General features: G+C 44.2%; 1 protein-coding gene across 1 annotated transcript; it reads right to left on the bottom strand.

The window, feature by feature from the left end:
• Window positions 1-27942, bottom strand: LOC108710715 (synaptotagmin-10). Its single transcript, XM_041585801.1, has 7 exons — window positions 27731-27942; window positions 19283-19640; window positions 12749-13313; window positions 4388-4508; window positions 2987-3158; window positions 2770-2899; window positions 1-1989 (listed from the first exon to the last, which is right to left on the bottom strand). Exons 1-7 carry the CDS (start codon window positions 27870-27872, stop codon window positions 1918-1920), a joined length of 1560 nt encoding a protein of 519 aa, XP_041441735.1. The 5' UTR covers window positions 27873-27942; the 3' UTR covers window positions 1-1917.

Raw genomic sequence — 27942 nt, 5'->3', positions numbered from 1 at the left:
AAATCTTGGCAGCTTTTACTTGAACAACTTTGATTGCAAGAAATGCAAAAAACATATATAAAATTTTGCTACAATATATATATATAGATTTCCCAGATTCAGTTTTTTGTCTTGGCAGCTTTTAGGTGGCCAGATTTTTAATAATTTGAAAAACTTTGATTGTGAAAAGACACTGTGAATGAGAAATAAATCAAGAAAATGGGAATTTAAAAAAAAAAAACAATCGATTTGATGGCGACTCAAATATGAATACATTTGGCTCTTACGTGAGAAAATAGAAGTAAACCTGTTATTTTTTAAAATAATTCTGCTACATTGCTGCAAATGGAATATTTTTGGAACTGTACCTAACCCACCTAAATATTTTTTTCAAAAAAATATTTTCTTCAATGATGATAGTCACCATGTTGACTTGAGTTTAAGTCAAAGCAGGGGATGCACAATTTTGAATTGTATTGCTGAATTGTCCTCCACAATTAAATGGCCAAAGAACTATTTAAAAAAAACTAGATCCTAAATTGATGAAAATTTCCAAAAAAAAGACTGCCAAATGAAAGAAATGACATGGCAATTTTTGAAATTAAACTCACCAGAAGTGACGTCACTTCGTGCCAGCCAAATATCCCTTTCAGTGTTGTTTCAGGCTGCTGTTTTACAACACTACTGGCTAAAATGTTTTAAAGAAAAACAAAAAAAGTTGAATATTTTTGGAGGATTACCTATCACTATTTAAAAGGAAATGCAATTAGCAAAAAAATAACAATTAAAATAATGACCCATTGTGACGTCACATAAGATCTTATTGCATATAAGCACACAGCATGTATATGAGGCAATTTGGCAGAGAATTATGGGACAACTTGCAACAATTTGGATGCCCACAGCACGTCCACCACTAAGAGGGATTGGAAGCCTCTTGGTCAAGTTTAAATCTATGTTGTGTTGTGAGTTTGTCCTAATAGTTACACAAATATACCGGATATTCTTCAAGGAACTTGTGTTATTTCAAGCTATGGTGCATAAGAGATAACGGGCATAGCCTGAGGTATTCCTCGGTGTGGGTAATGCTAGCTACATCTATCATTTTCGGCTACACCAAAGCAATGATATATATATATATAAGTGCTACGGCACGGTCATTGCGATGTACAGAGCTAGGGGAACTGCGAGTGATCAGGACAAAGAACAGAGGTAGGAGGTATCTGAAAAACTGGGTTTTACCCTCAGCAGCTGTGGGAACCCTTGTTCAGACGAATACACGGTGTACAAGAATGACTTGCTAGCACACATCTTCTTTTGCCCCTCAGAACTCCCAAGTGCCCTTTGTGGGGCATCAACAAAAATAGTCATTGCTGCACCATCTGTAGCATGGGCTTTGTTGAGAACATCAGAAAAGTCTTTTTGAAAATTTGAAACATTTCCCTTTTTCAGCTTTAAGTCATTTGCGTAGCTACTTTGTGCCCTCTCTTGGGGTAAAACATATCCCGCTGGTAAGTACTACGACCATAAGATTATAGATATCAGCACTTCTGACCAGGCTTCGGTGAGGGAAAATGCCCCAGGTTTATACTTTTGCATCCCATTGGGTAATTTCAGTTTGTGTTTTTCTTAAATCTACATTGATATGTGGCCCCTGAGAGGCATGACAATAAGGAGCCAAACGTTTTGACCAACTGCTTTATGGAGGAATCTTCCATTTCCTATAAAGGTTCCGGTCTCAAATGTCCTTCTGTTTCTTGCTCCCCAGAATTATGATCGACCAGTGTAAAGATGGAGTTGAGTCTCGTGAACGGAACACGTTATGGTTGAACTCAGCACTTTATGGTTTGCAATGTACTGGCTCCTCCTTGAGGGGACATGGTGCCTTCTCATGGTCTGACCCATGGAAAGAGAAGAGAAATGCCTAAGTTGGTGAAGCTAAGGTGTAGGCGGTGGTTTAGGTGAGGAGCAAGATCCTTGGCTATCGAAACTCGTAGCCCGACCAGGTAGCTGAGCAATAAAGACAAACCACAGTAAGTAGACAGTTGTACTATCAACATGACAGCAGTACAATACAAACTGAAGCTTGGTGACACCACTAGTTGTATTGTTAGGGTCAAGACTAGGCAGGAGACTGCCCAGAAGAGGACTTACTCCAAATATGAAAATACCCATACATGGACAGAGGTGGTTGGGCAGTTTGGTTCGTTTTTACCTTCTGAGCATATATTGCTCACCAGGGTGGTAGACAAACCCTCCTCAGATACCAGTGAACAGCAGAGTTAGCCTTAACCCTAACCTAAGACTTCATCTACTGTTGACCATAGATGGAGCATGGACATGGACCGCTCATTCTCTTTTCGTCCTTTTGGACTTGCTCCTTTGGACCATCAACTTTACAAGTAAATCATTGATGTCCAGGCCCCACAGAACTGAAATACGAGATGATCTCATAGACGTCTTTTGTCCTAGTGGGTGTTGGCCAAGAACAGTTTTCACCATAGCCCTATATTATTATATTTTGCCCTATCTTCATATAAAAGTTGCAAGAGTGTCAAGTTCTCTGGTGGATCCTAGAAGGCCTAGTCCAACATTGATGATATCTGTCCTTCATTGTAGGATAGATTCATGTTCTTCTGCCAATAACACAGGGTAGACCTCAGAAGCCTGCAGAGAAGTGCCACCGTACTGTATAAAAGGGCAAAGTCGCCCTCTCAATGTTATATAATATATTCAATATACATTGAAATGCCCATAAGACCAAATCTGGACATGTATGGGACTTCTTACCTCTACCAGCGCATGCCAATGAGTGATTGGTTTCCTCGGATACGCCAACATCTCATTCCAGTGGTCTCTGCCAAGCCCCTCTGCTTCCACTCCAGTTCTGCACACCCCGATCACTTCATTGTGCCCCACCCTAAAAACACACGGAGGTCCTATTGTTAAAATAATAAAGGGCAAGTTGTACAGAAGGTGAGGACCCACAGGCAGCAGTATCACTTACCTATCATAGTCCATCACAGTTATGGAAAGACTGACTTGGTCCACGTTCTCTGGCGGAATATCAAAAATAATCGCCTCGTTATAAACAGGATTCAGGGTGTTTCTTTTGGTGGTGGTTTTTCGCTTTTTTAGTCTCCGCCCATCACACATCAGGGAAACCTTCACATAAGGATCTGTAGGAGGAGAAGATGAATAAAAGGCCAACCAATAGGAATTAGATCTTGTTTCTTATACCCAGCTCAATCTAATATGAGATAGATACAAGCCCACCTTGGCTTTGGTTCCTCTGCCCCTCTCTACCTTTCTAATTACTGTCACTGCTCTAATTGGTTTAGACTTTGTCAGAAGATCCAGGATCAAACGATAAAACCCTGAGAGCAGCAACAGACTGGATTGAAGAGAGAAAAACATCTCCGAGCTCTGCTAATTATGTTTGTATCTGTCTAATTACATATTCCATCGATTTGAGAGATTGCTGCTACTGGAAAGAACCTTCCAAAACCCTTTAAGTGATTTTTCTTCTTGGTCATCAAGTCACTAATCGGCCGCAGATTTATTATTCAGCCAAAAATCTGTGTTTGTCTCTGGTCAGGCACCGGGTCTTGTCTCAGCCTTGAATATTGACCTTCTCGGCTGCCATTCCGGCCTCCAACTCAATCGCTTGCACATTTCAACTTCATATTTACATCAACATTATCAATGGCACAGATCCTATCTGATCCCCATTGTAAGCAGCAGTCCTGTCCTGCTTTATGGCAGCTGAGATTCTAGCTATCTGTATAACAGAACATTCTGTCCCAGTGGCTGCACAGATCCTATCTGATCCCCATTGTAAGCAGCAGTCCTGCCCTGCTTTATGGCAGCTGAGATTCTAGCTATCTGTATAACAGAACATTCTGTCCCAGTGGCTGCACAGATCCTATCTGATCCCCATTGTAAGCAGCAGTCCTGTCCTGCTTTATGGCAGCTGAGATTCTAGCTATCTGTATAACAGAACATTCTGTCCCAGTGGCTGCACAGATCCTATCTGATCCCCATTGTAAGCAGCAGTCCTGTCCTGCTTTATGGCAGCTGAGATTCTAGCTATCTGTATAACAGAACATTCTGTCCCAGTGGCTGCACAGATCCTATCTGATCCCCATTGTAAGCAGCAGTCCTGTCCTGCTTTATGGCAGCTGAGATTCTAGCTATCTGTATAACAGAACATTCTGTCCCAGTGGCTGCACAGATCCTATCTGATCCCCATTGTAAGCAGCAGTCCTGTCCTGCTTTATGGCAGCTGAGATTCAGTGCAGACTCAGGAGTCAGACGTGATTGTGGTTACTAATAACTGATAACATCGGGGGATTATCCTATTGGTTTCCCCAAACAAAACAGCTGTTATATTTCATTACCGACTTACCAGAAGAGCCGGTGATATCCATGGCCTTGAGATTCCTGCACTTGATAACGGTTAATGTCATTCTCCCGGCCGTGGGCAGATAACACAGGGAATACATGATCTCGCCCAGGTCCACACTCTCCTGGGAAGGAAACAGCACAGACGCCAGTTAGTGGAAAGGTCAGTTCTAAATGCACAGACACATAAAGGTAAACATTGCTCTGACATGTAACAGCTCGTTCTACTTCTAATTGAAGCTACGAGCGACATGGCAGCTCCCGGCCACAGATATAAAAACAAATATACAGAGAAGGAATCCTATATAATAATCTTCAAGTGTCTCTGCGTCCAGTCCCTGTGACCGTGGAATTGAGCTACTGCGCATGTGCCCCGTCTCTGGCGCGCCCCGTGCGTCCTTATGACGTCAGTACGCACGGGCGCAACCCTGCCTGTGACCTGTCGCCTAGGAGAAAGAAGAGTTAACTGCTGGAATTACCTGTCCGAAGAGAGGATCTTCTGCCTGCCACCTGAAGAGGATCCACCGCCGCCTGAAGAGAAGATCCACTGCGACGTCTAAAGAGAGGATCCACCGTAGTGATGGGCGAATTTATTCGCCAGGCGCGAATTTGCGGCGAATTTGCGTGATTCGCCGACAGCAAATACATTTTTTTTTCCGAAAAAACGGACGCCGGCGTCAAAAATGGGCGCTGGCGTAAAAAAAAACGGTCGCCGTTTCGCGAATTTTTCGCTGTTTTGCGAATTTCACACGAAATTCCCAAATTTTCCGGCAAAGCCCATCACTACCCACCGCCGCCAAAGGAGAAGAAGAAGCCACCGCCTAGGAAGAAGACGTCACTAAGGAGAAACCGCGTGAAAGGGCCCCAGCGAACTTGACAGGTAAGTCCCACTGGCCACCAATGTTAACCCCCCTGGCCAGCAATGTTAACCCCCCCTGGCCACCAATGTTAACCCCCACTGGCCACCAATGTTAACCCCCCCTGGCCACCAATGTTAACCCCCCCTGGCCACCAATGTTAACCCCCCCTGCCCACCAATGTTAACACCCCCTGGCCACCAATGTTAACCCCCACTGACCACCAATGTTAACCCCCCTGGCCAGCAATGTTAACCCCCCCTGGCCACCAATGTTAACCCCCCCGGCCACCAATGTTAACACCCCCCCTGGCCACCAATGTTAACCCCCTGGCCACCAATGTTAACCCCACTGGCCACCAATGTTAACACCCCCCTGGCCACCAATGTCAACACCCCCCTGGCCACCAATGTTAACACCCCCTGGGCACCAGCATTAACCCCCTGGCCACCAGTGCTACAAAGGGGTCCCTGCCTACTAATGTTACCCATTCTGAAATGTTGGGAGGTATGTGACGACATATGTTCTAGCGCCCGTTAATTTAACGGGCTTAATGTCTAGTGTTTAATAACGACTTTCCTTCTGAATGTTCTATTTTTATTCGACCTCACTTTAACCAATATAGATATTTTACAATCTATTTTTTTACAATGATTTGAAGTTAGAACTCCATCGTTCTCTTTCCCCACAGGGAATATTATATATATATATATATATATATATATATATAAAAAAAAAAAAAGCTGGAGGGAAAATAATGATTTGGATAGAAAGAAAGGCAGAAAGCAGAAAGTAATGTGGCACCTTGTCACTGCTGCCATTCTCTGCCATTAAGAGAAGGATAATTACCCCTGTGCTAATACCAACTGTCATCCCTGAGTACTAAAGAAACTGTCGCTCCTCCCGGACAATGCAGCACATTTTACACCTGCAGTCGTAAGAACCTTCCCCTACACCAGCCCACCCCGTGTACATTAAATTAAGTGATTATGGTATAAAATAAAATGGATTTTTTCGCTGTTGCCTTTAAAGCCTATCAGAATTCTTCACTATAAAATAAGCCTGATATGGGCAGATTAGCTTGGATTTGGGAGCACCAAGAAGCTTAGGTTCAGCTCAGCGACTGATCTTACATGGAAGCCTGAGAATTCAGGGATTTGCATTTTTCGTCTACAAGAAAGAAAAGTTTGGAACAAGTAGAAACCAGAGTAAGGAACATTAAAGGGGAACTCTACCACACAATCAAAGCCAAAAATGAATTCATACCAGGAGACATGGTGGACAGTAGGGGTTTTGAATTGCTCCTACAGCTGCAATAGGTGTACTATAGCCTAAAGTAGGGATGCACTGAATCCACTATTTTGGATTCGGCCGAATCCCCGAATCCATCTTGCAAGATTCGTCCGAATACCGAAACGAATCCGAATTTGCATATGCAAATTAGGGGCGGGAAAGAAAAAAGTGGAAAACATTGGTTTGCTTCCTTGTTTTGTAACAAAAAATCGGGTGAAATCCCGCCCTCCCCACAATCTGCATATGCAAATTAGGATTCGGATTTGGTTCGGCCAGGCACAAGGATTCAGCCGAATCCTGCTGAAAAAAGCCAAATCTTGGCCGAATCCCAAACCGAATCCTGGATTTGGTGCATCACTAGCCTAAAGGTTAAGTCAATATCAAACCATCTAAAGTAGCACTAGTCTGGAATTAAAGTGAAAGGATTAAGACGCAATGTCAGCATGAAAAGCCTCTATGTAGACTTTGAGGAGGACACGTTGAAAGAAGAGGCCCTAGGAAGACATAGAGAGGAGGCCAATTTGTTAGTGGGTGAAAGAGAAGAGCTTGACCTTGGAAGTGCCCTCTTACAAAGCTCAGGTCAGGTTGGTGGGATGGAAGACAATTAGAAGTGTGTAGGAAACAAAAACTAAGAAAGGGGGAGGTCAATGGAACCTACATTTGTTAGACCACAATGGAAACTAGTTAGATATAAGGGCAGTTGCTTTTAATCTTTAGGGCTTGGGGCCCACTAAGAGGGTAACTGTTAAGAGTCAAGATGTCCTCATAGGGTGGAAAGCAGAAGATCTAAAAGGAAGATGTCAACTGCAGGAGGAGAGACTTCTATCTGTCTATCTAGCTACTTAGATGTGGAAGGGGATAGATAGACAAGCTATAAAGGGTGTTCTGAAGACCTGAAGAAGCAAGGATAGTTAGAAATTCTGGGAGGTTGATGGGTGGAGTGAAAGATAGAAGAGCTGAGGTGGTAATTCCTGAAGGAAGAATGGAAGTTGGTTACACCTCTAGTTAGAAGATGAAGAAGGAAAGTCAAGAGTGTGGACAACATGGAGACCACTGGAGGATTGGACAGTACCAAATAGGATCCAAGGGAGAGCAGTCAGAGGTTGAAGAGAAGGAAGTTGATTGGAATATTTCAAGAAGGGGGCCAGTTTGATCATTTTGGAGGATGAAAAATCTAAAATGACAAACTGGGGGAAGTTCTTCATTCTATCAAAATTAAAACAAGACTCTTCCCCAGATCTGCACAAAACCACATCCACCCCACGGCTACGGCAGACGCTTATACAGGCGCCAGAGAGATTTCAAGCTTAAAACGCTGTGATCCTACTCCCTGAATTCAGCTTTTCACCTCTATTTCAGCAGGCGACCTTTACTGGAGTCTCTGCGACATGGATCTGCAGGGAAAGCGGTGGAGATTTGTGTTTGAGGCTGAACTTTCGGGAGAGCGTTTCCAAGGTACAATCAGATGTAATGGTCTTGGCATTTGTCAATCCCTCCCGAGGGGCCCTGAGAGATAATTAGTATTACTCAGAGCTTGAAGAACTGCAATCACTTATCTGCATCTTGTCTATGGAAATACAAAGGCTCCGGAGTCTCTCTGCTCGTTTTTTCACGGTGTGTTTTAGAAACACGAAGATGTAAGACAAGTGTGGCAACAATATCTTTATTATTGTCAATAACAAATTTTGACAATAAACAAGTTCTCTCCTCGTTTTATGCATCATTTAGATGGATGAAATGCAAAATAAAACACTACTCCAGGGTAAAACTCCAATTCCCACAATGCCTTCTAAGTCTTTGCAGGTCGGTTAATGACAGAACGCATGGCACTGCCGGAAATGGATTTTTGGTGGAGAAGTTACACTGGGCTAGAAAGACCTGCAGCCAGTTGGAACATTCACAGGACTATACCAATATACAGCCAAACAGAACATGTCTAGGACTAGAACACCCTGTAGCCAATAAGAGAATGAGAACATCCATAGTGCAAGACCAACCTGTAGCCAATCAGAACATTAGAACATTTGCATAACAATACCATCATGTAGCCAATCAGAACATTAGAACATTAAAACATTCCCAAGACAAGACCATCCTGTAGCTAATCAGAACGTTAAAACATTTCCATGACAAGACCATCTTGTAGCCAATACAAACATTAGAACATTCCCAAGACAAGACCATCCTGTAGCCAATCAGAACATTAGAACATTCCCAAGACAAGACCATCCTGTAGCCAATCAGAACATTAGAACATTCCCAGGACAAGACCAACCTGTAGCCAATCAGACCATTACAACATTCCCAGGCAAATATCAACCTGCAGTCAGTCAGAACACTAGAAAATTCCCAGGGCTAATCAGAACATTAGAACATTCCCAAGACATAACCATCCTGTAGCCAATCAGACCATTAGAACATTCGAAGGACAAGAACACCCTGTAGCCCATCAGACCATGAGAACATCCATAGTGCAAGATGAACCTGCCTCCAATCAGAACATTAGAACATTCCCACCAGGACAAGACCATCCTGTAACCAATCAGAATATAAGAACATTCCTTTTCCAGGGCCAGACCAACATGAAACCAATCAGAACATTAGAACATTCCCAGGACAAAGCCATCCTGTAGCCAATCAGAACATTAGAACATCCCCATGACAAGACTATCTTGTAGCCAATACAAACATTAGAACATTCCCAAGACAAGACCATCCTGTAGCCAATCAGAACATTAGAACATTCCCAGGACAAGACCAACCTGTAGCCAATCAGACCATTACAACATTCCCAGGCAAATATGAACCTGCAGCCAGTCAGAACACTAGAAAATTCCCAGGGCAGGACCAACCTGCAGCTAATCAGAACATTAGAACATTCCCAGGACATAACCATCCTGTAGCCAATCAGACTATTAGAACATTCGAAGGACAAGAACACCCTGTAGCCCATCAGACCATGAGAACATCCATAGTGCAAGACAAACCTGCAGCCAATCAGAACATTAGAACATTCCCACCAGGACAAGACCATCCTGTAACCAATCAGAATATAAGAACATTCCCCCTTCCAGGGCCAGACCAACATGAAGCCAATCAGAACATTAGAACATTCCCAGGACAAAGCCAACCTGTATCCAATCAGAACATTAGAACATCCCCAGGACAAGACCATCCTGTAGCCAATCAGAACATTAGAACATTCCCAAGACAAGACCATCCTGTAGCCAATCAGAACATTAGAACATCCCCATGACAAGACTATCCTGTAGCCAATACAAACATTAGAACATTCCCAAGACAAGACCATCCTATAGCCAATCAGAACATTAGAACATTCCCAGGACAAGACCAACCTGTAGCCAATCAGACCATTACAACATTCCCAGGCAAAAATCAACCTGCAGCCAGTCAGAACATTCGAAAATTCCCAGGGCAGGACCAACTTGCAGCTAATCAGAACATTAGAACATTCCCAAGACATAACCATCCTGTAGCCAATCAGACCATTAGAACATTCGAAGGACAAGACCACCCGTAGCCCATCAGACCATGAGAACATCCATAGTGCAAGACGAGCCTGCAGCCAATCAGAACATTAGAACATTCCCACCAGGACAAGACCATCCTGTAACCAATCAGAATATAAGAACATTCCTTTTCCAGGGCCAGACCTACATGAAACCAATCAGAACATTAGAACATTCCCAGGACAAAACCATCCTGTAGCCAATCAGAACATTAGAACATTCCTAGGACAAGACCATCCTGTAGCCAATCAGACTATTCAAACTTTCCCAGGGCCAGACCAACCTGTAGCCAATCAAAACATTAGAACATTCCATGGACAAGACCAACCTGAAGCCAATCAGAACATTAGAACAATCCCAGGACAAGACCACCCTGTAGCCAATCAAACCATTAGAACATTCCCAGGGCAAAACCAACCTGTAGCCAATCAGACCATGAAAACATCCATAGTGCAATATCAACCTGTAGCCAATCAGAACATTAGAACATTCCCAGGATAAGACCATCCTGTAGCCAATCAGAACATAAGAACAATCCAGGACAAACCAACCTGTAGCCAATCAGAATATGAGAACATTCCCAGAGCCAGACCAACCTGTAGCCAATCAGAATATGAGAACATTCCCAGAGCCAGACCAACCTGTAGCCAATCAGAATATTAGAACATTCCCAGAGCCAGACCAACCTGCAGCCAATCAGAACATTGTGGGACATAATAACCCTGATTTGGTGGCAGATAATAACATATGTGGGTTCATTACACACAGCAGTATTTTACCATTTCAATATCCCGTCGGCAGCAGAGAGGGATGAGAGTATTTAATAAGCAGATGAAAGTAGTTTTCCCCTATGGAACCTCGGGGTCGGATCTCATTGGACTCCTGCAGGAATTCCTTCCTCCTCTCATGATTGGATTCTTAATGACTTACGTGGTTTCCTCCTCGTTATCAAACAAATGACTCTTTCTACATCCACCGAGGGGATGAAATTCCTGCTAATCCCTGGATTCCACCGCTCCGTAAATTAAACGTTTTTCGGTGGCTACATACTGTACATATTATTCCCACCCCATAAATAAAAACTGCAATGGATTAAAGGGCATGTAAACCCATGTAACTGAACCCGAAACGTATTGTATTTTAGGGTTTATATCCCCTTTAATGTATCTGTTGGGCCCAGCAGGAAAATTATAAACACAACCCATCCGGTAGCCGGGAATCCGAGGCATCTGGAGAGCACTTAATAATAATAATAGTTTACCAACAGAAGACAGTTGAAGGCTTATTACTGATTGGTTGCTACGGGTTACGGCTCTAGGGCCAATTGTCGCCGTCTTGCTGCCCGAGCCCTTCTGTATCTAATAACGAGAATATCAGCTCTCGTATATTATCAGAGACAAGAGAACCTCTGGTTAGAGAGCCGAGGATCTCCCTTTCTGTAGTTTACACCACTGGTGCAAGGGATACGTACAACACTAGTGCATCAAGTCAAGACAATGAGAAAAAGAGACGCCTGGTATTTGACTTGGGAAACACTTTGATACAATGGGGCTCATTTATCAAAACTGGGCAAATTTTCCCATGGGCAGTTACCCATAGCAACCAATCAGTGAATAGCTTTTTAAAGCCAGCTGCAAGCAGCACAATGAATGCAGCAATTTGATTGGTTGCCATGGGTTACTGCCCATGGGCAAATTTGCCCAGTGTTGATAAATGACCCTCAATGTATCTATTGCCTGATTAGTAGAACTCTCGTTAAATCCCCCCCTATTGTCCATTGATGATGGTTGAGCTCAGCAAAACACTGCATTGTGATTGGACAGGAGCGCGCCACACTGTGATTGGTTAGGAGGTCAAGCTATAAAGGGTAAAAAAGGTGCCAACTGCGTAATAATGGGTCTACTGAAGCCTAAGCCCACCAGGACAGGTGGGTTGACCCATATCTTCTAGGCAGCCCAGCATGGCCTTATTGGGTCTGAAAACTGGGACGCTAAGCTGTCGCCATGGATACGCGCACACAGTCGCATGTAATTATATACCCCCGTGCATAATTGTTCCCTTTCTGATGAACATATTGTTCTTGGAGTTTCCAACCTCATTGGCTGGAATGTATGCTCTGCAGGTAACCAGCAATCACGAAAACCGCCATCAGCTTACAATTATCACCGACGCTGTCCTATTCATTGTTCTTCGTCATCAATCATGAGATTGCAAGCTCTGCCGAGTACTGTCACCCTAGGAAAGTGTTTAAAGAGATGCAGTATCTTCTGGGATCAGCCCTATTGGAAATGTCTATATATGAGACTAGCCCTACAGGTGTGGGGCGGTTCCAGATCAGGGGGACCCCTTTTTCTTTTACTGTTATACACTCCCCATATCCCACCTCTCATCTGCTGATACCCCCATACTAGGAATAATGAGACCTCCCCCACTTGAGTCTCAACCAAACCTGCTAAGCCTACAAGGTGGGTCAGCCTTACAAGTTTGGGAAGGACCAGGAAGAAGCTCAAAATCCAGGCCTAGAGGTTGAGGAGGGGCATCTGAGCACAACCAGGTTGGATCTCCCAATAGTAGTAGAGGAGAAGCTAATGTCCCTGTTTCTTTCATTTCTGACCCAACAAATCATCAAAAGGTTCTGACCCTACAAAAGGGCAGCTCTTGGCCCACAGGGGGCGATGTACTTACGCTCGTGGCACAGTGGATGTCTTTCCAAACCGTGGCTTCCCTGGACAGGTCGGATTCTTCAAACAAGTTGTCCAGAATGACTTCCCCGATCATGTCGTGCCTAGAGAACCGGTCAAAGTCGTAGACGCTGAAATGCAGCTTGCGGTTGCTGAGCTGGTCGTAGGCTACTGGGAACTGAAAGGTTTCTTCGAATATTGGGTTGAGGGTCTTCCTGTGCACCCGAGTCTGGAATTTCTTCTTCCTGTCTGGAAGGAGATAGATCTTGACGTAGGGGTCGGACGTGCCGCACAGGTCTTTCGCAGGTAGCTCCAAGGCTTTCAGGATTTTGACCATGAGGAGTTCATTCTCGTAGTCGTACTGAAGACTGAAATTCAACGTCCCACAGGTCTTAACGTCCTCCTTCTTGTTGTCCTCCGAGTCAACGGATTTCTGCTTATACAACTCCGGCTTAATTCGGCCAATGCTCGTGGTGGTCTCCCCTCTCTGTATTGGCTCCACCCCCATGCTGAAATCCACGCTGGACACCTGCATCTGCCGAGGTAAGTGCCTCCGGAATGAGTTGTGTCTGTATGGGAAATGCAAACCATAGGTTATTGTGTGCCCAGAACATTCCTTCTCTCTATATTTGTATTTATACATATGGGAGGAGGAGGTGCCATATTGATTCCCTTAGACAGTACAGTATGAGGGTATAGCTTATTGTGTGCCCAGAACATTCCTTCTCTGTATATTTGTATTTATACATATGGGAGGAGGAGGTGCCATATTGATTCCCTTAGACAGTACAGTATGAGGGTATAGCTTATTGTGTGCCCAGAACATTCCTTCTCTGTATATTTGTATTTATACACATGGGAGGAGGAGGTGCCATATTGATTCCCTTAGACAGTACAGTATGAGGGTATAGCTTATTGTGTGCCCAGAACATTCCTTCTCTGTATATTTGTATTTATACATACGGGAGGAGGAGGTGCCATATTGATTCCCTTAGACAGTACAGTATGAGGGTATAGCTTATTGTGTGCCCAGAACATTCCTTCTCTGTATATTTGTATTTATAGATTATGTAGGTATCACTCCTGCTGTACTACCGAAATGTTCCATTACCAAAGGTCAGGAAGTGAGCCCCGCCCTCTGCAGGAAGGGGCGGAGTGTATTACAGAGCAGGAAGTAGACAGCGCCACCTAGGGCAGGTCATTCTATAGACACTTCAGATGAGGCAGTTGCACTTTCCCTGTTGTTTCCCTCAATAACTGACAAAAAAGAAACATTTGGACAGAATTTAAAACATAATATGAACACAAATTGCCAAGAAACAAGCAATTTTTTTCAAAAGCGGGATATTGATTTTCCACTTCAACAGAAAAACAGCCCAATCTTCTTTCAGAAAGCGGAACTGCCCATTTTAGCTGAAACCCGACGTCTACTTCTGTGAAATCCGCCAATTTTACCATTTCTAGTGAAACTGCGACGTGAACAATATAAATTGCGGCTCTGCAGGTGAAACACGGCGTCCCCCAATGGTAAGTGACCCCTTTGCTGATGATGAAATCCCCAGACTGGACGCTTACTGGGAAATAAATTTGGCGCTGGTTAAATGAGCGGGTTTTGAGCACGGGCAGTGGGACGCCAGGGATATATTTAAAGGGAATCTATTTTTAGTGGATAGTAAGGTTGGCTGGATTTAATTACACTCTCACTTAATTAGTTTTTTTCTCTCGCCTGTCTAATTACCATAAAGAAATTACTGGATTTTTCATAAACGTTTTTTTTCGCACCTCCTCTGAACTTCTAGCGCTTTCCAGTAATTACTTCCCGTAAACACCGTGTAACTGTCATTCTCCTCATATTATACCGAATCTCTTCTGTTCTGCAGCTGTTGGGCCGAATCAGAACGAAACTCAATGGTGCTGCTCATTCACTGCATTGGTGCTGCGGTGCTGGGGTACATGCGACTCCGAGGTAACTTCTAATATCCTCATATTTTACAACTGGGGGTACTTTATTTATTATAATACACAAGTTTCAGTGAGTCATGTGACAGAAATGACATCACTACTCTCCGTTTATAACTGATGACATCAGAATTCACCGTTTATAAGGCTATAAGTTACAGGATATTCATGGCTTTTGTGTATTATATATATATATATACACTTCTGTTTCTGGCAGGGGTTACACATTGGGCAAGTCTCTCAGCAGTAAGTGATTTCTATCATTAGTCATGTCTAAAATGTGATGAGTGGGTAATGGTGGAGGCAAATTGCTGTTATTAAGGTGTAAATCCAAGAATTTACAGCAGCCTCATCACACTTTATCCATCTTGCCCTACACTTTCCATTATTTACTGTGCATTTCCCCATTCTTTCACAATTTGATCCACTATCTCCATATTGTCCTACTGTCTCCATCTTGCCCTACTGTCTCCATCTTGTTCTACTGTCTCCATCTTGTTCTATTCTCTCCATCTTGTTCTACTGTTTCCATTGTGTCCTACTGTCTCCATCTTCTCCTACTGTCTCCATCTTCTCCTGCTATCTATATCTTGTTCTACTGTCTCTATCTTGTCCTACTGTCTCCAGCTTCTCCTATTATCTCAATCTTGCCTTACTGTCTCAGTCTTGTTCTACTATCTCCATCTTGTTCTACTGTCTCCATCTTTTTCTAATCTCTCCATCTTATTCTACTGTCTCCTTCTTGTTCTACTGTTTCCATCATGTCCTACTGTCTCCATCTTGTCCTACTTTCTCCACAATACCCTTCTGTCTCCATCTTATCCTACTGACTAATCTTGTTCTACAGTCTCTATCTTGTTCTACTGTCTCCATCTTTCCCTACTTTACCATCTTATCCTACTGTCTTCACCTTCCCTACTGTCTCCATATAGTTCTACTGTCTCCATCTTGTTTTACTATTTCCATCTTGCTCTTCTGTCTCCATCTTATCCTAATGTCTCCATCTTGCCTTACTGTCGCTATATTGTCCTCCTATTTCCATTTTGCCTTTCTGTCTCCATCTTATCCTACTAACTCAAATTTTGTTCCACTGTCTCCATCTTGTTCTACTGTGTCGATCTAGCCCTACTGTCTCAATCTCGTTCTACTATCTCCATCTTGCCCTTCTGTCTCCATCTGGTCATACTTTCTTCATCTTGCCCTACTGTCTCCATCTTGCCCTACTGTCTCCATCTTGTCCTACTGACTCCATCTTGTCCTACTGTCTCTATATTGTCCTTCTGTCTCCATCTTGCCCTTCTGTCTCCATCTTGTCCTACTGTCTCCATCTTGCCCTACTGTCTCCATCTTGTCCTACTGCCTCCATATTGCCCTTCTGTCTCCATCTGGTCCTACTGTCTTCATCTTGCCCTACTGTCTCCATCTTGTCCTACTGCCTCCATATTGCCCTTCTGTCTCCATCTGGTCCTACTGTCTTCATCTTGCCCTACTGTCTCCATCTTGCCCTACTGTCTCCATCTTGTCCTACTGCCTCCATATTGCCCTTCTGTCTCCATCTGGTCCTACTGTCTTCATCTTGCCCTACTGTCTCCATCTTGCCCTACTGTCTCCATATTGCCCTTCTGTCTCCATCTGGTCCTACTGTCTTCATCTTGCCCTACTGTCTCCATCTTGCCCTACTGTCTCCATCTTGTCCTACTGCCTCCATATTGCCCTTCTGTCTCCATCTGGTCCTACTGTCTTCATCTTGCCCTACTGTCTCCATCTTGTCCTACTGCCTCCATATTGCCCTTCTGTCTCCATCTGGTCCTACTGTCTCCATCTTGCCCTACTGTCTCCATCTTGCCCTACTGTCTCCATCTTGTCCTACTGCCTCCATATTGCCCTTCTGTCTCCATCTGGTCCTACTGTCTTCATCTTGCCCTACTGTCTCCATCTTGTCCTACTGCCTCCATATTGCCCTTCTGTCTCCATCTGGTCCTACTGTCTTCATCTTGCCCTACTGTCTCCATCTTGCCCTACTGTCTCCATCTTGTCCTACTGCCTCCATATTGCCCTTCTGTCTCCATCTGGTCCTACTGTCTTCATCTTGCCCTACTGTCTCCATCTTGCCCTACTGTCTCCATCTTGTCCTACTGTCTCCATCTTGCCCTACTGTCTCCATCTTGCCCTACTGTCTCCATGTTGCCCTTCTGTCTCCATCTTGTCCTACTGTCTTCATCTTGCCCTACTGTCTCCATCTTGCCCTACTGTCTCGAACTTGTCGTACTGTCTCCATCTTAATCTACTTTCTCCATCTTGTCCTACTGTCTCCATCTTGCTCTACTTTCTCCATCTTGCCCTACTGTCTCCATCTTGTCCTACTGTCTCTATATTGTCCTACTGTCTCCATCTTGCCCTTCTGTCTCCATCTTTTCCTAGTGACTCAAATCTTGTTCTATTGTCTCCATTTGTTCTACTGTGTCCATCTTGTCCTACCATATTGCCCCCATTGTCCATGCTGCAGAAGATCTGAACTGGGCAGCCTACTTTGAGTAATGTGGAGTGACCAATTGTCAGTCAGTATGGTCAGACACAGGTAGATTGAGAAGGAACTGGATCGGGGATCACAGACATCAAAGTCTGAGCAGTTTAGTTCCCCTTACAACTGGCAGACTAATTGCCTCCTTACTGAGCTAAAGAACATTTTGTTTGAAACCCGGAATGGCTTTTCTAAATGTTCAGTCTCATCCCTATTGTTCCTTGTCAGCCGCACTTCCCAAGCTTATTGTATAAAACACGGCAACGTGTAATTCCCAATAAACCAGTAACCACATAACATGAGCTCTAAACTCCCAGCTGCACTCGACTCCCGGCAGGAGGAACCGCCAAGTTCTTAATTACATGGTGCCCTGAGTCACGATCCAGCAGGGAAACTAAACACTCCTCTAATTATTAAGTCATTTCTCTTACTGTCAGTGCCAAGTATTTACTTGTCCGTCGATAACAATGGAATTAACTACTACTGGGATCAAGGGGCAGAAGGTAATTCGGCCCTCCAGTTGGACAGTTGAAAGGGATCAGTTATGGGGAAAGGCAAGTTGGGATTGTTACACTGGAGAAGAGACAGTTAAGGGGGATATGATCACTATATATAAATATATAAGGGGGATATGCTCACTATATATAAATATATAAGGGGATATGATCACTATATATAAATATATAAGGGGATATGATCACTATATATAAATATATAAGGGGGGATATGATCACTATATATAAATATATAAGGAGATATGATCACTATATATAAATATATAAGGGGATATGATCACTATATATAAATATATAAGGGGGGATATGATCACTATATATAAATATATAAGGGGGATATGATCACTATATATAAATATATAAGGGGGATATGATCACTATATATAAATATATAAGGGGGATATGATCACTATATATAAATATATAAGGGAATATGATCACTATATATAAATATATAAGGGGATATGATCACTATATATAAATATATAAGGGGGATATAATCACTATATATAAATATATAAGGGGATATGATCACTATATATAAATATATAAGGGGGATATGATCACTATATATAAATATATAAGGGGATATGATCACTATATATAAATATATAAGGGGGATATGATCACTATATATAAATATATAAGGGGGATAGGATCACTATATATAAATATATAAGGGGATATGATCACTATATATAAATATATAAGGGGGATATGATCACTATATATAAATATATAAGGGGATATGATCACTATATATAAATATATATAAGGGGATATGATCACTATATATAAATATATAAGGGGGATATGATCACTATATATAAATATATAAGGGGGATATGATCACTATATATAAATATATAAGGGGATATGATCGCTATATATAAATATATAAGGGGATATGATCACTATATATAAATATTTAAGGGGATATGATCACTATATAAATATAAGGGGGATATGATCACTATATATAATATATAAGGGGATATGATCACTATATATAAATATATAAGGGGGATATGATCACTATATATAAATATATAAGGGGGATATGATCACTATATATAAATATATAAGGGGATATGATCACTATATATAAATATATAAGGGGGATATAATCACTATATATAAATATATAAGGGGGATATGATCACTATATATAAATATATAAGGGGATATGATCACTATATATAAATATATAAGGGGATATGAATCACTATATATAAATATATAAGGGGATATGATCACTATATATAAATATATAAGGGGGATATGATCACTATATATAAATATATAAGGGGGATATGATCACTATATATAAATATATAAGGGGATATGATCACTATATATAAATATATAAGGGGGATATAATCACTATATATAAATATATAAGGGGGATATGATCACTATATATAAATATATAAGGGGATATGATCACTATATATAAATATATAAGGGGATATGATCACTATATATAAATATATAAGGGGATATGATCACTATATATAAATATATAAGGGGGGACAGTAATTACCGTGAGGAAGAGGTGGGCTCAGTAGTCTGTCTCTGAATGCGGGCGTGTCTCATGAGATGTTCTTTCAGGGCGTTCTGCACCTCGGCAGGGATATCGGGGGATGTGTGACTGATCTTCATGGCCGCTTCTTGCAGTCTCACTGACTGTCTCCCGTTTTGTTTGATCTCCTTTTTCTCGTCGGTCTCCACCACCTCCGGGGGGGCGCTGGGCACACATGGGGGCGCCACATGGTTGGTACAAGTGAGGGGTTTGTTCCTCCAACACGGCCAACACAGTTTCCAGAAGACAAAGAGGGAGACGACCAGCAGGGCCAGGCCACAGAAACTCACCACCACGGCCAGAAGACTGACGGAAATGTCTGCAAGAAAATGAAAAAGTTGCTAGAATTGCCCCGGCGTTAGTAAATCTGCCCCCATTTAAAGGCACAGAACAACGCGGTGCCCAGTGCATGGGAAGGAGCAGCAGGTTGTTTGGGTAAATACAGGGAGGTCACTTTAAATGATCTATTAATACATTTTTCAGAGTAAGAATAAAAAGGCAAATAAGGGCTGGAGAAGTGACTGTAACTGTGAGATAATGTTTATAGTAAGGCAAGAGGGTATAATCATCTCATCACTGGGACTCTAAATGGCTTCCATTATGTCCTAATTGTGCCCCCCAAAACACCAGCCTGGCACCTCCCACTATCCCCAAAGCACCAGCCTGGCCCCTCCCACTGCCCTCAAAGCAGTAGCAGTTTCAGCACCCCTGTACCCCAACTCCTGAGTCTCTGTACCCTAATTCCCAGAAGCTGAAGATGCTGGGAGTTGTAGTTAAGGCAGGTGGGGAGTAGGTGGTTACCATGTGACAGGTGCAAGATATGTAGTTGCTGCTGTTTGTTAGTCAGAACCTACAGTTGCTCTGATCCAACACTCACCCATGTGACACAGGTAAATAGCAGGCGGCGCTGATCTGTCACCAAATTAAACTTGAGACTCAGATTCCACCAGCACCTTCCCTATGTGATTGAAGGGATCTCAGTGACAGCTCGTTACTATAGCAGCCACCGAGCAACACAGGCCCCTCTGCCTCTCTCATCTTATCAGGTTTTCTGATGGGGGGAGAGCACACAGGCAATGTAACCTCTGCGGGGCCCCAACATGCAGCCCTCCAGTTGTTCTTCTACTACAATTCCCAACCGCCACTGAAAAACTCTTTTATAATCCAACCTGTCACTTTGTAGGGTCAAGATGGAGACAGTAGGAAAAGATGGAGACAGTAGGACAAGATGGAGACAGTAGGACAAGATGGAGACAGTAGGGCAAGATGGAGACAGTAGGGCAAGATGGAGACAGTAGGGCAAGATGGAGACAGTAGGGAAAAATGGAGACAGTAGGGCAAGATGGAGACAGTAGGGCAAGATGGAGACAGTAGGACAAGATGGAGACAGTAGGACAAGACGGAGGCAATAGGGCAAGATGGAGACAGTAGGACAAGATGGAGACAGTAGGGCAAGACGGAGACAGTAGGACAAGACAGAGACAGTAGGGAAAAATGGAGACAGTAGGGCAAGATGGAGACAGTAGGGCAAGATGGAGGCAATATGGCAAGATGGAGACATTAGGGCAAAATGGAGACAGTAGGGCAAGATGGAGACAGTAGGACAAGATGGAGACAGTAGGACAAGATGGAGACAGTAGGACAAGACAGAGGCAATAGGGCAAGATGGAGACAGTAGGACAAGATGGAGACAGTAGGGCAAGACGGAGACAGTAGGACAAGATGGAGACAGTAGGGCAAGATGGAGACAGTAGGACAAGACGGAGGCAATAGGGCAAGATGGAGACAGGAGGGCAAAATGGAGACAGTAGGGCAAGATGGAGACATTAGGGCAAAATGGAGACGGTAGGGCATGATGGAGACAGTAGGGCAAGATGGAGACAGTAGGGCAAGATGGAGACAGTAGGGCAAAATGGAGACAGTAGGGCAAGATGGAGACAGTAGGGCAAGATGGAGACAGTAGGGCAAAATGGAGAAAGTAGGGCAAGATGGAGACAGTAGGGCAAGATGGAGACAGTAGGACAAGATGGAGACAGTAGGACAAGATGGAGACAGTAGGACAAGATGGAGACCGTAGGACAAGACGGAGGCAATAGGGCAAGATGGAGACAGTAGGACAAGATGGAGACAGTAGGGCAAGACGGAGACAGTAGGACAAGACGGAGACAGTAGGGAAAAATGGAGACAGTAGGGCAGGATGGAGACAGTAGGGCAAGATGGAGACAGTAGGGCAAGATGGAGGCAATATGGCAAGATGGAGACATTAGGGCAAAATGGAGACAGTAGGGCAAGATGGAGACAGTAGGACAAGATGGAGACAGTAGGACAAGATGGAGACAGTAGGACAAGACGGAGGCAATAGGGCAAGATGGAGACAGTAGGACAAGATGGAGACAGTAGGGCAAGACGGAGACAGTAGGACAAGACTGAGACAGTAGGACAAGATGGAGACAGTAGGGCAAGATGGAGACAGTAGGGCAAGATGGAGACAGTAGGACAAGACGGAGGCAATAGGGCAAGATGGAGACAGGAGGGCAAAATGGAGACAGTAGGGCAAGATGGAGACATTAGGGCAAAATGGAGACAGTACGGCAAGATGGAGACAGTAGGGCAAGATGGAGACAGTAGGGCAAGATGGAGACAGTAGGGCAAAATGGAGAAAGTAGGGCAAGATGGAGACAGTAGGGCACTATTTAGACAGTAGGGCAAAGCAGAAACACTTTATATCAGTATTACATAACTGCAGGCCCGGATTTGCGGCAAGGCCGCATAGGCCCGGGCCTAGGGCGGCAAAGAAATAGGGGCGGCATGCCGCCCAGCCGCCGTTCAACTGCACCAGCTGCGCCGGCGTTTTTTTGCCTGGTGTGACCGCGCGGCCTAGGGGCGCGCAAAAGTTAAATCCGGCGCTGCATAACTGCAGCCCTCCTGTTGCAAGTTAAACTCTCAGCAGCCACTGACAGGATGCTGGGAGTTGAAGTTCAAGCAGAGCTATAAGCCTAAATGTTGGACCTGATACCAGAAAAGAAGCCAATGTGGGAATCAGTGTTTTATATTTTGTGATTCAGGCAGATTGTTATCAGTTTGAACAAATCTGTGATTTCAAGTGTTAAATTCTCAGTTGAGCAGGAACAGCGCATCTCTGCTCAGTGTTTCCGTGGCATGACTGAGGTTATGTGGATAATGTGACATCCCTGCTGGGAACATGACGTCTCCTTCTGCTCTAATAATCACAACACTTACCCAGCAGCTACTAAACACATTGTTCATAGTTATAACTCACTGTTTATCGTATGTATCACTACTAGTCCATTTAGATACATCAGCAGATCCATGCCCTCCCCCCCACCATTGCCTGCGTCCCTTTAAATCCAACGTCCATTCATAAAACCTGCTGCTCTCGCCTGCTGAGATTTCTGCCCATGTGTTATTTGTGCTTTAGGGGCTGCGGCATGTGTATAGTAACAGCTCATTGGGCCTCCCAACCAGAACTTGCTGCCGACTACACCGGGATGTCATAATGTAGGGTAATATATATCCTATGGCCCTTTATCTACGGCTGGACTACAATTCCGAGCAACCCCTGCTAAATCTTGATAGTCTGTCCCTATAAAGTCTCACTGTTACTATAGGCACCATCTCTCCCTACTATACCTGCTATCCCACAGTCACACTCCCTTCCCAGAGACTATTATCCACTGTTACTATAGGCACCATCTCTCCCTACTATACCTGCTATACCACAGTCACACTCCCTTCCGAGAGACTATTATCCACTGTTACTATAGGCACCATCTCTCCCTACTATACCTGCTATCCCACAGTCACACTCCCTTCCCAGAGACTATTATCCACTGTTACTATAGGCACCATCTCTCCCTACTAATACCTGCTATCCCACAGTCACACTCCCTTCCCAGAGACTCTCTCCCTACTATACTGCTTCCACAGTCACACTCCCTTCCAGAGACATATCCACTGTTACATAGACACATCTCTCCCTACTATACCTGCTATCCCACAGTCACACTCCTTCCCAGAGACTATTATCCCTGTTACTATAGACACATCTCTCCCTACTATACTGCTATCCACAGTCACCCTCCCTTCCCAGAGACTATTATCCACTGTTACTTATAGACACGCATCTCTCCCTACTATACCCTGCTATCCCACAGTCACACTCCCTTCCCAGAGACTATTATCCACTGTTACTATAGACACCATCTCTCCCTACTATACCTGCTATCCACAGTCACACTCCTTCCCAGAGACTATTATCCACTGTTACTATAGGACACATCTCTCCTACTATACCTGCTATCCCACAGTCACACTCCCTTCCCAGAGACTATTATCCACTGTTACTATAAGGCACCCATCTCTCCCTACTATACCTGCTATCTCCACAGTCACACTCCCTTCCCAGAGACTATATCCACTGTTACTATAGGCACCATCTCTCCCTACTATAACCTGCTATCCCACAGTCACACTCCCTTCCCAGAGACTATCTACTGTTACTATAGACACCATCTCTCCCTACTATACCTGCTATCCCACAGTCACACTCCTTCCCAGAGACTATTATCCACTGTTACTATAGGGAACCATCTCTCCCTACTATACCTGCTTATCCACAGTCACACTCCCTTCCCAGAGACTATTATCCACTGTTACTATAGGCACCATCTCTCCCTACTATACCTGCTATCCCACAGTCACACTCCCTTCCCAGAGACTATTATCCACTGTTACTATAGGGACCATCTCCTCCCTACTAACCTGCTATCCCACAGTCACACTCCCTTCCCAGAGACTATATCCCACTGTTTACTATAGGCACCATCTCTCCCTACTATACCTGCTATCCCACAGTCACACTCCCTTCCCAGAGACTATTATCCACTGTTACTATAGACACATCTCTCCCTACTATACCTGCTATCCACAGTCACACTCCTTCCCCAGAAGACTATTATCCACTGTTACTATAGACACATCTCTCCCTACTATACCTGCTATCCACAGTCACACTCCCTTCCCAGAGACTATTATCCACTGTTACTATAGACACCATTCTCTCTCCCTACTATACCTGCTATCCCACAGTCACACTCCCTTCCCAGAGACTATTATCCCTGTTACTATAGACACAATCTCTCCCTACTATACCTGCTATCCCACAGTCACACTCCTTCCAGAGACTTTATCCACTGTTACATAGCACATCTCTCCTACTATACCTGCTATCCCCACAGTCACACTCCTCCCAGAGACTATTATCCACTGTTACTATAGACACCATCTCTCCCTACTATACCTGCTATCCCACAGTCACACTCCCTTCCCAGAGACTATTATCCACTGTTACTATAGACACATCTCTCCCTACTATACCTGCTATCCCACAGTCACACTCCCTTCCCCAGAGACTATTATCCACTGTTACTATAGACACATCTCTCCCTACTATACCTGCTATCCACAGTCACACTCCCTTCCCAGAGACTATTATCCACTGTTACTATAGGCACCATCTCCCCTACTATACCTGCTATCCCACAGTCACACTCCCTTCCCAGAGACTATTATCCACTGTTACTATAGACACATCTCTCCCTACTATACCTGCTATCCCACAGTCACACTCCCTTCCCAGAGACTATTATCCACTGTTACTATAGGCACCATCTCTCCTACTATACCTGCTATCCACAGTCACACTCCTTCCCAGAGACTATTATCCACTGTTACTATAGGCACCATCTCTCCTACTATACCTGCTATCCCAACAGTCACACTCCCTTCCAGAGACTATCTATCTGTTACTATAGACCACATCTCTCCCTACTATACTGCTATCCACAGTCACACTCCTTCCCAGAGACTATTTCCACTGTTACTATAGGCACATCTCTCCCTACTATACCTGCTATCCCACAGTCACCACTCCCTTCCCAGAGACTATCTACTGTTACTATAGACACATCTCTCCCTACTATACCTGCCTATCCACAGTCACACTCCCTTCCCAGAGACTATTATCCACTGTTACTATAGGCACCATCTCTCCCTACTATACCTGCTATCCCACAGTCACACTCCCTTCCCAGAGACTATTATCCACTGTTACTATAGACACCATCTCTCCCTACTATACCTGCTATCCACAGTCACACTCCCTTCCCAGAGACTATTATCACTGTTACTATAGACACATCTCTCCCTACTATACCTGCTATCCCACAGTCACACTCCCTTCCCAGAGACTATTATCCACTGTTACTATAGGGCACCATCTCTCCCTACTATACCTGCTATCCCACAGTCACACTCCCTTCCCAGAGACTATTATCCACTGTTACTATAGGACACATCTCTCCCTACTATACCTGCTATCCCACAGTCACACTCCCTTCCCAGAGACTATTATCCACTGTTACTATAGGCACCATCTCTCCCTACTATAACCTGCTATCCCACAGTCACCTCCTTCCCAGAGACTATTATCCACTGTTACTATAGGCACCATCTCTCCCACTATACCTGCTATCCCACAGTCACACTCCCTTCCCAGAGACTATTATCCACTGTTACTATAGACACCATCTCTCCCTACTATACCTGCTATCCCACAGTCACACTCCCTTCCCAGAGACTATTATCCACTGTTACTATAGACACCATCTCTCCCTACTATACCTGCTATCCCACAGTCACACTCCCTTTCCCAGAGACTATTATCCACTGTTACTATAGGCACCATCTCTTCCCTACTAACCTGCTAATCCCACAGTCACCACTCCCTTCCCAAGACTATTATCACTGTTCCTGATAAACCATCTCTCCCTACTATACCTGCTATCCCACAGTCACACTCCTTCCCAGAGACTATTATCCACTGTTACTATAGACCAATCTCTCCCTACTATACCTGCGATGTTACTATAGGCACCTTCTCTCCCTAATTTACTATATACTTTTATCCCCACAGTCACATATTTTCCCTATTGCTGCACAAACACCTGTTGCTACTCCCCCCACAGTAGGTCTTTATTTAAGGGCAATGGTCTCTCGTAGGACCCCCGTATATCCAGCTCCGCACAGCTGACATGTCGGTGAGAAGTAGAATGAGATTCTCTGCGTCGCTGGAGTTTCTATTGAGCAACAAGTGTCAGACCCAGTGTAACAGTATTTGGCGGATGAGGGAGATGGAGCCGATGTTTCTCGTCGTTGTTGTGGGAAAAGACGGGAGCGTCACAAAAAACAGAAATTCCTTTCAGGAATATGGGAAGCTCCTGCCTGATCTGACACAATAATGAGGAAAGGAAACCACAAGGCTGAAAGCCAATGGGAAGGGACCTGAGTCTGAACATTCCCAGTGGGATGAGATTTTGTAGGAATATCACATTCCGGGCACAGTGTGTGTTTAACCCATTCACTACCAGAGAAGAGACAGAGGAGAAAGGGACAGAACATTCCTGGATTCAGAGGAAAATAAAAGTTGAACTTCCGAGACGCCCCCACAAACTGCTGCTTTATTAGATCAGGTTCCCCCGTGATTCTCCTTCTCTGTCTGAGAACCTGGAGAAACCGAAGCCTCAGAGACGGAGATCAGGGGAGACGTGAGGAGAGATTCGGGGTTCAGAATAGGAAGACGTGATGTTGTGCAGGGGAGATATTGGGTGGGAGCAGAAGGGGGAAATTAGGGGGTAAAGGACATTGGGGGAGGGGGGAAGGAGGAAGAAGAGTAACAGGTGGAATTTACTGATGGAGAATAAAAAGCAAATTTTGGGGGGACAAAGGATTCAGTGAGAAGAAACAGGTTGTTGTGGGTTTTGTAATAGTGTGAGTATTAGGGCTGAAGTAAAGGGGTAAAGGTGAAAGTAAAGGGGTATAAAGATGGAATTTGGGGGCACTAAGTTGAGGGTGAGTTTAAGGAAAAACAAGACATGAGTATGGGGGGTAACAGTGACTTATTGTAGGGAGGGGCAGGGGAAATATGAGCAGATGAGTTTAGGGAAAGGTGGAGAGTTAGAGCAGAGTATTGGGGTACAGTAAGAGATGTGGGTTTAGGGGGCTCAGTATTGAGTAGTATAAGGCAGTGGGTTTGGGGAGAACTGGGGTCCAAGACGCAGAGTATAGGGGTACAGTAAGTGATGTGAGTTTAGGGAGAGCTGGGGTTAAGGAAGAGAAGGAGAGTTAGAGTATTGGGGTACAGTAAGAGATGAGAGTTTGGGGGTACAGTATTGAGTAGTAGAAGTCAGTGAGTTTAGGGAGAGCTGGGGTGCAAGAAGTAGAGTATTGGGGTGATAGACAGATGAAGACTATGCCCCCCATGAATGTGTTGGCAGCAGCAGGTAAGTGTGTGGGGGAGTCGGGAGAGGAATAAGGTCAGACCCCCATTACCTGCGCTGGCGGCTCCCTGGTTGGTCCTGGGAAAGATCCCGGAGCATTTGTCCCACTCCACGTGACCCCCGAGGCAGAGGTCGGACACGATCTGCAGAGCTTTGTGGCACAGGCTCACCCCGTCCTCCTGCTGGAAAGTCATTGCCGGGAGCGGCGGCTGCACATTGTCCCGGGGATGAGGCGCAACACGAGATGCAGCGGCCGCTCCTTAG

This window comes from Xenopus laevis, chromosome 3L (assembly GCF_017654675.1).
Source record: "Xenopus laevis strain J_2021 chromosome 3L, Xenopus_laevis_v10.1, whole genome shotgun sequence".
NCBI classification, from domain to species: Eukaryota; Metazoa; Chordata; class Amphibia; order Anura; family Pipidae; genus Xenopus; species Xenopus laevis.
The sequence above is the reverse complement of the archived record's forward strand: the minus strand, read 5'-3'. Positions and strand labels throughout refer to the sequence as shown.

Bases quoted from the DNA above. Each gene is read 5' to 3' on its own strand.
- LOC108710715 (XM_041585801.1), bottom strand. From the start codon at position 27,872: ATGACTTTCCAGCAGGAGGACGGGGTGAGCCTGTGCCACAAAGCTCTG. The intron at 4,509-12,748 runs GTAAGTACATCG...TTTCCTTCCCAG, and splicing joins ACATCCACTGTGCCACGAGC to GAGAGTGTGGACCTGGGCGA. The intron at 2,900-2,986 runs GTAAGTGATACT...GTGTGTTTTTAG, and splicing joins ACTGTGATGGACTATGATAG to GGTGGGGCACAATGAAGTGA.